Genomic DNA, 13,747 nt, shown 5'->3' on the forward strand with positions numbered 1-13,747 from the left:
GTGAAGTATCATTTTATATACATGTGTGTGTATATATATATAGAAAGAGAGAGGGACAGAAAGAGGGGACTATTTTAATGATTTTTAATGGGGTTAATGGTAAGGAGTACTTGCCATTAGGTATTTATGATTATATAAAATTCACTTAAGAGTTTAGCTCAATGCTTAGAGCACTGTTATTATTCCCCTGTGACAGAGAACGAAGTCCTTCCTCACTTTCAGTAACTAACTTACATGTAGCTTTTCTGTAAATCATTTATTCACTATTTGAGATCCCCTGTACCTAGGAAGTAGGCCACATGTTAGGTATGCAAAATGCAACTTGCCTTCTCTCAAGAAGCTCATACTCCATGACTGAACAGAGTATTATATAACAAATTGCTCTACAGAGAAATTTCACAGAGGTTCCAAGATTTCAGAAGATTTGAAGGATGTAAAGTAGTAGCCATGCAGAGAAAGAGAAAGTAGGGTGGGAAGGATGTAATTTCTAGCTAATCTCATTTGATTATCACAACCATCCTCGAGGACATACAGAGGATTATACCCTCTATAAAAATAAAAAAAAACCTGATGCTCAGAAAGGCTGAGAGATTCACCTTAAGACATTTGGCTAGCATACTCCTTAACATGGCCTACAAGACCCTGCATCTTCTGACTCTACTTTACCTCTACTACCAACTTGCATACGAATTATATCTCTTCAAATCTCCTCACTTATTATACCAGCCATATCTATGTTTTCTGTACCTCAAATATATATTAATACCAAGCTCATCTCGGCACCTTTGCACCTGCTGTTTTCTCTTCCTAGAACCATCCTTATCATCAGGCTTCAGCTCAAATGTCTCTGCCTCAGAGGTCTTCCCTGTCCTTCCATTCTAAAGTAGCTGCTAATTGCCTTCTCACTAGCTCTGAGACCAAGCTGCTAAATCCCATTGTTTACAAAATCATGCACCCAACAATGCTTCACATGTCAATAATTCCACTGCTCTTTAAGCCCAAAGTCTACTGGCCTTCCTGTGCAAAAATCCTGTTTCTGGTCATTCTTCCCATGTCTCAGCAGCCCACTATTATGATCTCCAATGGTTCAACCAGGTTATGGTTATGGTTATGGTTATCTACATTATCACCATCACAAATACATACCAAGAATTTACTACATACCAGGCACTTTTGTGTTTTTCATGTACTAACTCATTCTAATGTCACAATAACCTTAGAAAATACTTATTAATACTTCCATTTGAGATAAAGAAACTGATGCACAGAGTTTTTAAGTGTTTTGGCCAAGGTCATACAGCTATGAAGTAATAGGATTTGAACATAAGCAATCTGACTCCAGAGCGTTTTCTCTTTATACCATGCCATGTTATGCCAAGAAAGATATTTTGTTCTTAGTAAGGGTATTTTAAAATGAAAGAAGCATCGGATAAGGCATATAGAAAAATTCATTTAAATCATAAAGTAAAAGGCTATCTAAAAATGTATGCATGTAAATAAGATAAAAGAAGTTTTGTAATTTTTATTTAACTTGAAAATTGGCCGGGCGCGGTGGCTCACGCCTGTAATCCTAGCACTCTGGGAGGCCGAGGTGGGCGGATCGTTTGAGCTCAGGACTGAGTTCGAGACCAGCCTGAGCAAGAGCGAGACCCCACCTCTACTAAAAATAGAAAGAAATTATATGGACAGCTAAAAATATATATAGAAAAAATTAGCCGGGCATGGTGGTGCATGCCTGTAGTCCCAGCTACTCGGGAGGCTGAGACAGGAGGATCGCTTGAGCTCAGGAGTTTGAGGTTGCTGTGAGCTAGGCTGACGCCACGGCACTCACTCTAGCCTGGGCAACAGAGTGAGACTCTGTCTCAAAAAAAAAAAAAAAAAAAAAAAGAAAATAGCTAACTATTATACTTTAAGACACTAGAAAGGTACTAGTACTGCTTTTATATGAATTTCCAGAAAGTAGTCATGTCAGAGTTTTTCTCAAAATATTTAAACTATACTCTAAATAGGATTCAATTGTTTTTAACCTGGTTTTTTCAAAAGAAAATTAATTGAAAATGTCTTACCTTCTATTCCCAATCTAATCTTCTTAAGACCCCTCTCCTTCAAAACCGATTTGGCCACATCTCTGTTTTCAATGTATTTGAAAAATCTATATAATTTTGTGCTATAAATAACTGGAAACAAAAAGACAAAAATATTTTTGTATTAAAATCAAAATACTTAGAGATAAACTTAAATTTATCTTGATCATCAAAGGGACCTAGCAGCCCTAAAAGCCCAAATAATGGATGCAGTAACGCCAAAGGATGACTAGCCAACATGACAGGACAATATTCAGTACAGTTAATATAGAAGCAAATGTCTACTTAAGTGGAAACAAGAAAAGCTTTGACAACCAGTCAGGTAACCCAATCCATAGAAGAATCTCCTGAAAGATACATCATATATACGCTTATTGGAATGGGATCTGCCCCAAGTTTCAAAAAAGAAGATGTCAACATCACATCATTATCCCATGGGCAAAGTAAAGGACTTTGCTAAAATGCCTACAAGGCCTAGTCTAGAAGGGAAAAAACTGCCTTGTCAAAGAGTACAAAACAGAAACGTTTTACATTTCATGGATTGAGCAACTATTAATAATTTCCCAAAAGGCAAAGACCCTCCCCACAAATTGTTTTCCATTCAGGCGAACAGCCCCATTTAATACTGATGTTAAAAATGGCAGATTCGAGCAAGTTCTGCCTAGGTTAGTCTGTTTAGAGCAAACTGGCTTTGCAAAGGACAGACATTCCACTGACAACATGTTGAGTCTTCCAAATGTGCTGGGAACTTCAGGGAGTTAGACTGATGGACCTTCCTCGCCTTCTCTCTTTCAGGTGGAGTTATCTCCCTTAAAAGATGAACTGCAAAGGTTTTTTCAAAAAAAGAAAAACACACTCACAAACCAAACATGCTGGTTTAAGAGCCAATAAAAGGAAAATACGTATACAAATTCTACTTATGGGGTAAATTTTTGATTATTAATACATCATTAGGATTGCTGGTATTTTAAGACAAAGATTTTTTGACATCTCAGAAAGGATAGTGTCTGCCATAAAGTCATATTTAGAAAAATCATGCTGGAAAGGCTAACTCTATCTCTTCAAATGAATCTTCTTCATGTTGGAACACCTTGGCAACATATTTAGACAAATTAAGTAAAAATTAAGTATGTAAGTCCTTCTAAGCTTCAAAGCTTAAGATAAAAAAGATAAAAAAAATTTTTGAAATGGGAAGTTCAACGATGGAAAACAAAAAGGCAGGTTTATCATAACTTTTTCACTATAATGTCATTTCCGTGTTTTATGGTTGGCTCTACTTTCTTGGAGTCAAACCTTTTGAAAAGTAAAATATAAGCTTATTTATTCCTTTTTCTCAACAGAAAATAATTTAGCATACTTCTTTTGATTTTTGGTAATCCTTCATTTTTCTTGTGTTTTGTTCAACTTTTTATTCCACATAATTATTATAGAAAACCATTGTCAACAAAGAGCCTAGGACTGAGGAAATAGCAACAGAAATGGCTATCACTACAACTATCCACAAAAGAATTACAATACTCATTTAAGTACATCATGCAAAAGAAGTATCTCAATGTAAATGCTGAAAAACCATAACTTGTGTTAAAATAATCTTTTGAAAATCTTCTTTAGAAGTCAAATAGCACACCATTTGGAGTCTGTTTTGTTTTTAAAAAAGAGTATGGAAGATGGAAAAATCAGAGATTAAAGGATTTTATTACTTTCTATATTCCTGTACTTTTTACTTAAACCCTAATCTTTACCAAGTCACCAGACTGGAGTACAGAACAAAATGCTAGGCTATTTTACTCAGTTCCTTGAGTCATTATTTCAACTTTTCTTCTCAATCTATGAAACTGGTAAAAAAAAAAAAAAAATACTAATATGAGTTCATCAAGAAAAACAATATGAGATAGATTTTCTAACAACACCACCACCACACCACACACACACAAAAAACAAAGATGCTAATTACAAAGTTTACAAACAGAGTAAGAAAAAAAAAATAGTCATTGCTGCTCAAGACATGCTGTTTAGGTCAGAAATACCTAAAAGAACTATAGTTCCACAAAGCTTTACGAAGGATCATTGTATCCTCCAGAACATATATGCTATTTAAAAAACATCAGAAAGGATAGTATCTGTCATATAGTCACATTTAGAAAAATCAAGCTGAAAAGGCTATCTCTACTTCCTCAAATGAATCTTCATTAGGTTGGAATATCTTGGCACAAAATGAATATATTTAGACAAATTAAGTAAAAATTAAAGTCACCCTCAAAATCAATGAGTTAAAGCTTCTAAATTAACATAAAAACAAAAACTCATTTTTTTAAAAGCTATTTTTATAATCTACTCCAGGACCTACTTCTCCAGGATGCTTCTAAATACAAAGAAAAAAATCTATCAAGATCCAGACAGTCAACAAAAGCAAACCACTTCTGTGTATGGCATAGGTAGGGGCACACTTTTTCTGTACAGGGCCAGATCGGACTTTGCGAGCCATGCAGTCTTTGTTGCAACTACTCAACTCTGCCACTGTAGCATGAAAGCAGCCATAGGCGATACATAAAACTTTATTTATAAAAACAGGCGGCAGGCTGGATTTGACCCACAGGCTATAGTTTGCTGACCCCTGGCATATAGTGAGAGTTTTTCTTTGCAAAAACAACAGATAATCTGGGATGATTCAGGAGAGAGAAGACATGCCACAATACTTACTTTGTGAATATTCTTCTCCCATCTGTGGTGGATATTCTTCATCCCAATCAACTACATCATCATCTGTAAGCACCACTATATGGCATTCTCGTTCCCCACTCTGGGCACTAGCTACCATAAGAGGGAGGATCATCTCTTCCAGATAAAATTCAAATTGTTTACGAGCACCATCATTCGATAACTCATGCATTAGGGCACCTGAAATGAAACCCACAAAAATACCTTGGTTTTTTGGATGGCTGGTAAGTAAAAGAAAAGCAGAAGGAAAGCACAAATAAAACACTAGATTAGTTCAGCATCTCTTCTGGGACCCTACAGATAATTTACTGGTTATTTCTCAGTTACCAAAACTTTTCCTAGGAAGAATTCTTATAGAATTGTAGAATCTTACAGCAAGAAGGGCCAATTAAAGACATCCAACACAAGCTCCCCATTTTACAAATGCATTTGCCTAAGGTTACAAAATGAATTTGCAAAGTCAGAATTAAAACCCCATCCCTAGCCCAAAGTAATTTTCACTATATCAAATTATCTTTCATCAGTATATGCAACTAGGTATGTCTTAAAGTATATCTTAAAGATACTTTTCAGATTATCCTTATGAACTGAAATAGCTCTTATATTCCACTCCCACATGTTCTTTCTCAGAAAGTTATTCACAAGCAGCATTAATATTTCAGTGTAGGAAGAGAGGTGAGATGAGAAGGGTCAACAGGACTTGGAATAAGGCAGGCAAAAGGCCAAGTAAAATACAACATGGTGCAGGAATTCCAGAGGACTTTACCCTATAAGTGAGAGGGTTAAAAGGTGGACTTCATGCTCCTTAAGTTAGACATAACAACTTCAACTTCCTAAATACATGGCCATAAACTCACCTGCACTGACCTAATCTTTTTTCTTTTATTCCTACTTTAATGTCAATGTCCTATCTCCTAAGACTCCACCATCTAAGGATCTACTGCTACGGTAGCAGCCTGGAGGGCAGAAGTTGAAGCAACTGTGTATACGAATGTGAGTGTGTGTGAAAAAATTGGGAGAGGGTTAGAGGACACTAGAACTCAAATCTATAGTCTCCCAAGGGAAAGCTTTTTTCCCCTTACAAATTGTCTCTATAATTATATAAGTAACAATAACACATAACTAATAATAATAATATGATTGATTAAATTGACCCTCTATATTATTAATAATAATCTATATTGTTATTACTTAGCCATGTCTCTGTCTAGACAGGCTATTTCCCACTATTATTATTTTTTAAATTATCTTTATAACCAAATTTCTCTATGTCCCTCAACAAATTCTCTTCCCCCTAACTTTTGAACTAATTCTTTTTTTTTTGTCCTGCACCCAATGGCGTGTGCACTTGTGCGGGCGCGCGCTCTCTCTCTTTCTATATATATATGTGTATATATATGTATATATATATGTGTGTGTAGGGTTTTTTTTTTTTTTGAGACAGGGTTTCACTCTACTGACCAGGCTGGAGTGCAGTGGCATGATCACGGATCACTGCAGCCTCAAACTCCTGGCCACAGACAATCCTCCCACCTCAGCCTCCTGAGTAGCTACAGGTGCACACTAGCACACCCAGCTTGAACTAATTCTAACCTGGTTTCTACTCTCACTACTCCATAAAAACTGCTCTTGCTGTGGTCTGCAAATGGCCTTTGTATTGTTAAAGATAATGACTATCTTGTGGTCTTGATTTTATTTGACCTCTTGGTAGAATCTCTTACACTGGACCACTCCCTCTTTCTTGAAACACTCTCATCCCTAAGAATCTCTAATATAATTATCCCTATGTGTTTTTTTTCTCTTCTCTGTCTATTCTTCCTCAATAACCTTTCCAACTCTTTCTCCTCTAGCTGTTCATTAAATACTGGCATTTCCCAAGGAAATTTTAAGTTCTTTTCTTCTTGAACTCTATACTGACAATTCCCAAATTTATTTCTACTAATTCTGTCCTCTATATTTGAGATGTGTTATACTCAACTGCCTTCTAGAAATTTCTACTTGGATGCTACCTACCTCATAGGATCTCAAACTCAATATATCCAAAATTGAACTTATTAACATCATCTCTGTCTCTCTCTGCATTGTTTTCCCAATCAGTAAAAAAAAAAAAGTTCTCAGAACAATGCTGGGCATACAAGAGGCACTTAAACATCTGTAGAATAAATGAATAAATCCTTGATTCCTCCTTCAACTTCTAATTCAAATCATTCTTCATGTCTTCTTAAACATATCTTGAACTGTGTCATTTCCTTCTTCTGGCAGACAATATTTTCCAAAGATGGCTGCAATATCGCCTATGCCAGACTTTTCTGCAAGGTGACCTCAACATCTCCTCCTAAGAAGCAGAATCTAATTCCCCTCCCCTTTAATCAGAATGGTCATACAGACGTGCTGGTAACCAGGGGAGCATGATGGATAGTGCATGACCTCAGAGGCTGTCAAGATAAGGCTTGCCATTTTCGCCTTGGTCTCTGTAATGCTCACTTTCCAAATGCTTCCTCTCTGAACCCAGCCTTCAGGCTTTGAGAAGCCCAGGTCATTATGGAGAGGCCCCGTGTAGGTACTCTGACATTTCTAGCTAAGCCTAGCCTTTGGGTCATCCCAGTCCAGGAACCAGACATATGAATAAAGCCTCCAGCCTTTTGAGTTACCCTTGCCCTTTTATTCTTCATAGATGAAGCCCCAGACATGATGAAGCAGCCCTATACCACCTCTGCTGTGCCCCGTGTGAATTCCTGACCCACAGAATCAATGACAGTAATAAAGTGGTCATAGTTCATGCTAAGTTTGGGACGGTTTGTTACACAGCAATAGTTAACTAGATAACCAGACACATTCCATTCCCTGCCGCCATCATGGTCCAAGTCATCATTAACTCTCATCCAAACTATTATAAAAGCCTTCTAATTACATTTCCCCAACATTTGCTTTTGCCCCTCTGTAATCCATTTACCCCATAGCAGCCAAATCTAATTAAGAGTGTCTGCTAGTCTAAGCCTCCCATGACTTGTAGTATACTTAAAATAAAAGTCTTAAATGCACAACTTGGTCCATAAGGCCCTATCATGTGAAAAAGGAGGTTACAGATTAGTGTGTACAATGAATCCTTTGAAAAATATTTTCTTTAAATATTATCCATATACTGAGGATTCTCACTTACATCTAGGCCACATTTCTCTCCTAAACTTTAGACATGTGTACCCAATGCATCCTCAACTTTTCTACTCGGATATCTAATAGGTGTTTCAAACTTAACATGATCAAACTCAAGCTTCTAAATTTGCGCCTCTCAGGAAGTCTCCCCATCTCAATTAATGGCAATCCACACTTCCAGTTAAAGTCCTCTTTTTCCTTCCTACCCCACATTCAATCAGCAAGCAAATCTTGAGAACTCTAGTATGTAATATATCTAGAATCTGACCATTTCTCACTGTTTCTACTCTGATCCAAGTTACTACCATCTCTCTTACCTGGATTTTGGCAATGACTTCCTAATTGATCTCTTTGCTTCTACCTCAATTCCCCTTTTGGTCCATTTCTAACACAACAGCAAAAAGTGATTCTTTTAAACCCTAGGTCAGATCAGGGTTACGGCACTGAACAACTCTACATTGAATTCTGTGTGAAAAGTGTCCCCATGACATGGTATCACATGACAGCCTTACAGATCATATCACTCATTTGTTCAAAACCCTCTAATGGCTTCTGATCTTATTCAGAGAAAAAGACAGAAGATAAAGGCCCTACCTGACCTAGGCCCCCTTTTTTTTTGGAGACAGAGTCTCACTCTGTTGCCCAGGCTAGAGTGCTGTGGTGTCAGCCTAGCGCACAGCAACCTCAAACTCCTGGGCTTAAGCAATCCTCTTGCCTCAGCCTCCTGAGTAGCTGGGACTACAGGCATGCGCCACCATGCCCAGCTAATTTTTTTCTCTATGTATTTTTAGTTGTCCAGCTAATTTCTTTCTATTTTTAGTAGAGATGGGGTCTCGTTCTTGCTAAGGCTGGTCTTGAACTCCTGAGCTCAAACAATCCATCCGCCTCGGCCTCCCAGAGTGCTAGGATTATAGGCGTGAGCCACCACACCTGGCCTGACCTAGGTCCTTTGTTACTTCTCTGACCACATCTATAATACTAACATTCTCACACACTGTACTCAAACTATACTGGCCTCTCTGCTACTCTCAGACATCCCAGGCAAGCTCCTTCAACACATGCACTCATTATTAACCCCTGCTTAGAATTTACTTAAATTCTCCTCTCCAATGAAGGCTTCTCTGGCTATTGTTCCTTTTTTACTTTTTTCTCCCTCAGTACTTAACTACAATCTAACATACCATATGTCATTTGTTTACCTTGGTTATTGTTTGTTTTCCCCAACAGAGTATAAGTTCCATTAGAACAGAAAGTTTTGCCTGGTTTGTTCATGCTGAATCCCCAAAACTTAGAACAGTACTTAGTACAGAGTGGACAGTCATTAAATATTTGTTCAATTAATAAATTTGTTTCCTCCTCACCTCTCTGGCCTTATTCCTCACCACTCATACTTCATCCATCTACAAGCTATACTTGCCTTTTTTCAGTTCCCTGAACATGTCATATTCCTTTCCACTTTAGAGCCTCTGCACATATCATTTCTGCTTCTTGTATAGTCAACTTTCCCTTCTCTTTGACACCCCTTCAGGTGTCAGCTTTAATATCACTAACTTAGATAATGATTCTCCACAGCTCCTTTGATATACACTTCTCATAGCATCTCATTTCTTCATTGCATTTTTTCACAGCTTTTATTACTTGTTTAATGTCTATCTTCCCCGCTAGACTGTAAGCTCCATAAAGGCAGGGACAATGTCTGTCTTTGTTCATCACTACATGTACTATATGCACAAAACCCATAAAAAGCTTGATAAATAAGGGGTGGGGAGAAATGACAAGTTACATGGTAAACTATTAGAAACGAATGGCTGGTACTTAGGAGTTAGAGATAAAAGGTGGAAATCCCGAGTGCAAAGGTAGTATTTGAAGCCACAATAACAATGAATGGCATCACTTAGAATAAGTGCATAGATTCTGTGAGAAAGAAGGTAGCTAACAGTAAACAACCACATTTAAGGGATGAAGGATTGGGAAGCAAATGAGAGAATGATAAGCAGAAGACCTTAAAGAAGGATGCCAAAGAGCCAAAGGAAGAGAGTATCAACAAGAAATGGGTGACTTAGCAGTAAAACCTAAGGGAAATGCTTTTAAAGACAGAATTGCCAGAATTTTACCACTAAATTTAACAACGTTCAAAATCTTCTAAACAATTCAACAAGACAAAAAAGATAGAAAAGTATTACTTACAACAGGGTCAATTATCTACTAAGAATATATGAGAATCACTGAAAAACTATTAGAAACAAACAAGGTTCAGTGAAGTGGTTAAATACAAATGTACAAAATTCAGTAACTTTCTTATATGTTAGCAGTTAGAAAATGAAACATATTCTGCACACAACAATAATAAAAATACAAGATATCAATATTTATAAGACCAGAGCAGAAACTAACAGAGAAAATAACAAAACTCTACATAAAGATATAAAAGTGTGGATAAATGGAAAGACATAGCATTTGGAGCAAGAGTTAATATAGTGAATATGTTAACTCTTTTAAAAGGCTAACTTCAAAGAATTCCAATGAAAAGCTCAAGTTTTTTTAAATGAGAAATTTTTTTCAATGTCTAGAATATACATACAGAGGTCAAATTTGAGTATGTTTGAGCCTAAAGATTACTATATAAACAGAAGCAAAGACTAATGATACTAGAAGGGACAAGTAGAACAGGATCCTAAAAAATGCATGAGGGGATAAAATAATTTATTAATTCAACTCATCCTATGTCCCAGGAACTATGGACACAAAGTCAAAAAGATAGCATCCCTGCCCTCAAGTCCTAACTGGTTTAATGCCACAAACTGAAAAACAGAGCATGAGTTAAAACGAGAGAGAGAGAGAGAGAGAAGAACATATAAGCAAATCCTGTCTCTACATTTTTACTGGAGGCAGACTCTGCCTCTGATCTCCTTTTCTCACTAGGCTTGGATATAACTTCAGGTTTTTCAGTCTTCTGTTGAAGTCCCATTATTTCCTACATGGATAATGCCTTTTTTCCTGGGCCTACTGAATTGGTGCTTATTTAGACTTTAAATTTCATTTTCCATGCCACTTTCATCCAAAGACACTTTGTTTTTCATTGTTTTAGCCCTAGGCCTTCATTCCTGAGTTCAGCCCTGGTTCTCAAAACTTCTTGGATGTGGACACTGAGGCCTAGTTGGGAGTTACTAAGCACCACAGATTTCCTTCATTGTATGGTTAAGTTTTATGACAGAAGATTGAAAGGTCAGTTCCTCCCTGTGCCGACCTTTTTGCCCTGAACCATGCCATTCCTTCTGCCTGGAACACAGTTCCTCACCCCTCTGCTCCAGAAAGCTTCCTCAGACTCACACCTGAGTTACGTATGGCCCCTAAATGCTCACTTATCATACTATTCTTCCTGTAACAACATAGTAAAATTTACTTGCCTGTCTTCCTCACTATACAGCAAGCATCATGATAGCAGGGACCTTGTCTTTTTTGTTTCCTCTTACATACTTAATACCTGTCATAAAGTGAATGCTCAATAAAAATGTAGAATAAATGACTAATTACTATGTAACCATTAAACAAGTTGTTATTAAAGGATATTTACTAATATAGACATATTCACAATATATTTCCAAGTATAAATATTATAAACTAGATTGTACAATATGATCCTTTAATATTTGTCTTTTAATTTATCTTTACATCATAATTTTGCTACTCTTTTACAAGCAAATCTTTACTTAATACTATGTGTCAGGGACTATTCATTTAATTTACAGTAACTCTGTGGGGTAAGTAATATTATTGTCTCCATTTTAAAGATGAGGGAACTAAGAAATAGGATTTCAAGCAAGTTGTCCAAGAAATCTAGGTCTCACTATTAAATGAACATTTAGTGCTAATATTATTCAGCAAAGGCACATATTTGCAGGAAAAAAAAATTATTTTTGAATTCAAGTCTACACCTGTAGTATTCTTTTATATTTCTATAAGATTACTTTTATCCCTTCTATATAAATTCTATATAGTTATTTTTTATAAGGTCTTTGAGAATCTCTCAATTTTTAGTAACATATATTATAAGAAATTTAGAAACAATTACAAATATTATGGAAAAGCCAAAAGACCAGGAAAATCATATTGTATATGTTTTACATAAAGACTCTTACCTTTAAATTCCATAACAAATAAAAGACACTTAATAGTGATGACAAGTTAAACTATGTCCAAGGGATTGCAGAACTAAAATTCATATCATCTGTGAAAAATTCTAATGTTTTTTTAAAAATCTATCAGTCATCAAACTTCAGCATCTAATTATATAAAGTTTAATCAAAATGGTCTCTTGAATAAAAAGATAAAAAACTTGAAATCAAAGCTCTATAGTGCTCATGGTTTCGACTAAAACCATTTTTTGAGATGTGAAAAAACAGCAACTTTGTTCGAATTTATAGTTGCACGCTCTAGCTGTACAATTAGACTTTAAACTTTTAATATCATTTATTGAGAAATGGACTCAGAGGTAGACCATCACTTCTTTGTCCTACCTATAGGTACTTTTGCAGAGACTTTAAACAATGTTTGGCAAAAACAAATGTGGTACTTAGGGACAGACTTTATGCCACTGATTTTCAAGAAGTTAGATCATATCTGAGTATGCAGGATGATGGTTATATTAAAGTATACAGTGGTGCCTTTAAAATGTCCCATTCAGTTTCTAACATATTAATTGCTGAGAGGGTATGATACCACTCCACTAAGCTAGGGTTGAGCTTAGGTAACGAAGTAAAGATAACCATACATATGGGGCTAGCGTAAGACTATAAACCACATGTACAAAACTTTTAAATGGCTTACCACTCTATATAGAATGAAATGTAAGAAAATTAGTTTAGAAATCAGAAGAAAATTAGACCTTCCATATTCGGGCCCACCTATTTACTCCCCATCTTCTTTTGGTCCTGATAAAAAGTCTGTTCCAACTTATTTCAAAAGTATACCTGTTGCACCTTTAATCCAAAAACCTCAGCTCTTAGAATAACCTCTCTACTCTTTCTAAATCATTCCTATTCATGATTTACCATTTGTCTCTATTGAACTCTTCCCTAATCCTTCTAGCCCACAGTGACTTCCCCTTCCTCTGAACTTCTCCAACCACTTAATAGCCAAGTCAACATCTGATACTTCTCATATGCTATTTTGACTTTTTTGTACATAATCACCTCTTTTTTCAGGCATGGCATAACAGTGGGGGTGGGGAGTGCTGGGAAAGTAGTCAGAAGAATACCAATCAAAGAGTTGGGATTCCAAAGTTCTAGACAGTGCTCTGAGACTATGTTTGAAGTTCTTAGATGAAGTCACTTAATCCTATGTAAGAATGAGGGCTAGGGATTCAATCTAGGATTTTTAGTGACAAGTACTGCTTTTAAGAATTATTTGTATCTTCCATAGAGCTCAGAATATTATCTTACATGGTAATACAAAAAAATTATAAATTTTTGGATGATGTGATCTGAGGAATGAAGCCAAATGACCACACTTGACCAAAGCCAGGACTCCCAAACTAGGAGATAGACTGATAACAAATGATATAGGAAAACAGTCAAGGAGGAAATCTAGGAGAGTTTGTAAAAAAAAAATTATTAAAATTAAAAAGATATTTGGAAAATTGTACAAGGAGATTATCACTGTTTCTGCAAACTTCCATAAATAATCTTCATGGTACTAGAATGCTTTTCAGTTCAATTAAACAAATATTTAAAGTCTAACTAGGTAAACAGCACTATTTTAGGTTTTTCATTACAATAGATTGTAATTCTACA

At 36.1% G+C, this 13,747-nt stretch overlaps 1 protein-coding gene across 2 annotated transcripts in view; it reads right to left on the reverse strand.

Annotated features, from left to right (window-relative positions):
• The window catches only part of BTBD10 (BTB domain containing 10), a 75,093-nt gene that overhangs the window by 7,068 nt on the left and 54,278 nt on the right, over window positions 1-13,747 (reverse strand). For both annotated transcript variants that reach the window (XM_069469612.1, XM_069469611.1), the window contains 2 exons: window positions 4,785-4,982; window positions 2,067-2,177 (listed from right to left, as the gene is read on the reverse strand). In XM_069469612.1, the coding sequence (XP_069325713.1) occupies window positions 2,067-2,177; window positions 4,785-4,982 (309 nt within the window). The remainder of the gene's footprint in view (window positions 1-2,066; window positions 2,178-4,784; window positions 4,983-13,747) is intronic.

Source organism: Eulemur rufifrons, chromosome 6 (assembly GCF_041146395.1).
Source record: "Eulemur rufifrons isolate Redbay chromosome 6, OSU_ERuf_1, whole genome shotgun sequence".
NCBI classification, from domain to species: domain Eukaryota; kingdom Metazoa; phylum Chordata; class Mammalia; order Primates; family Lemuridae; genus Eulemur; species Eulemur rufifrons.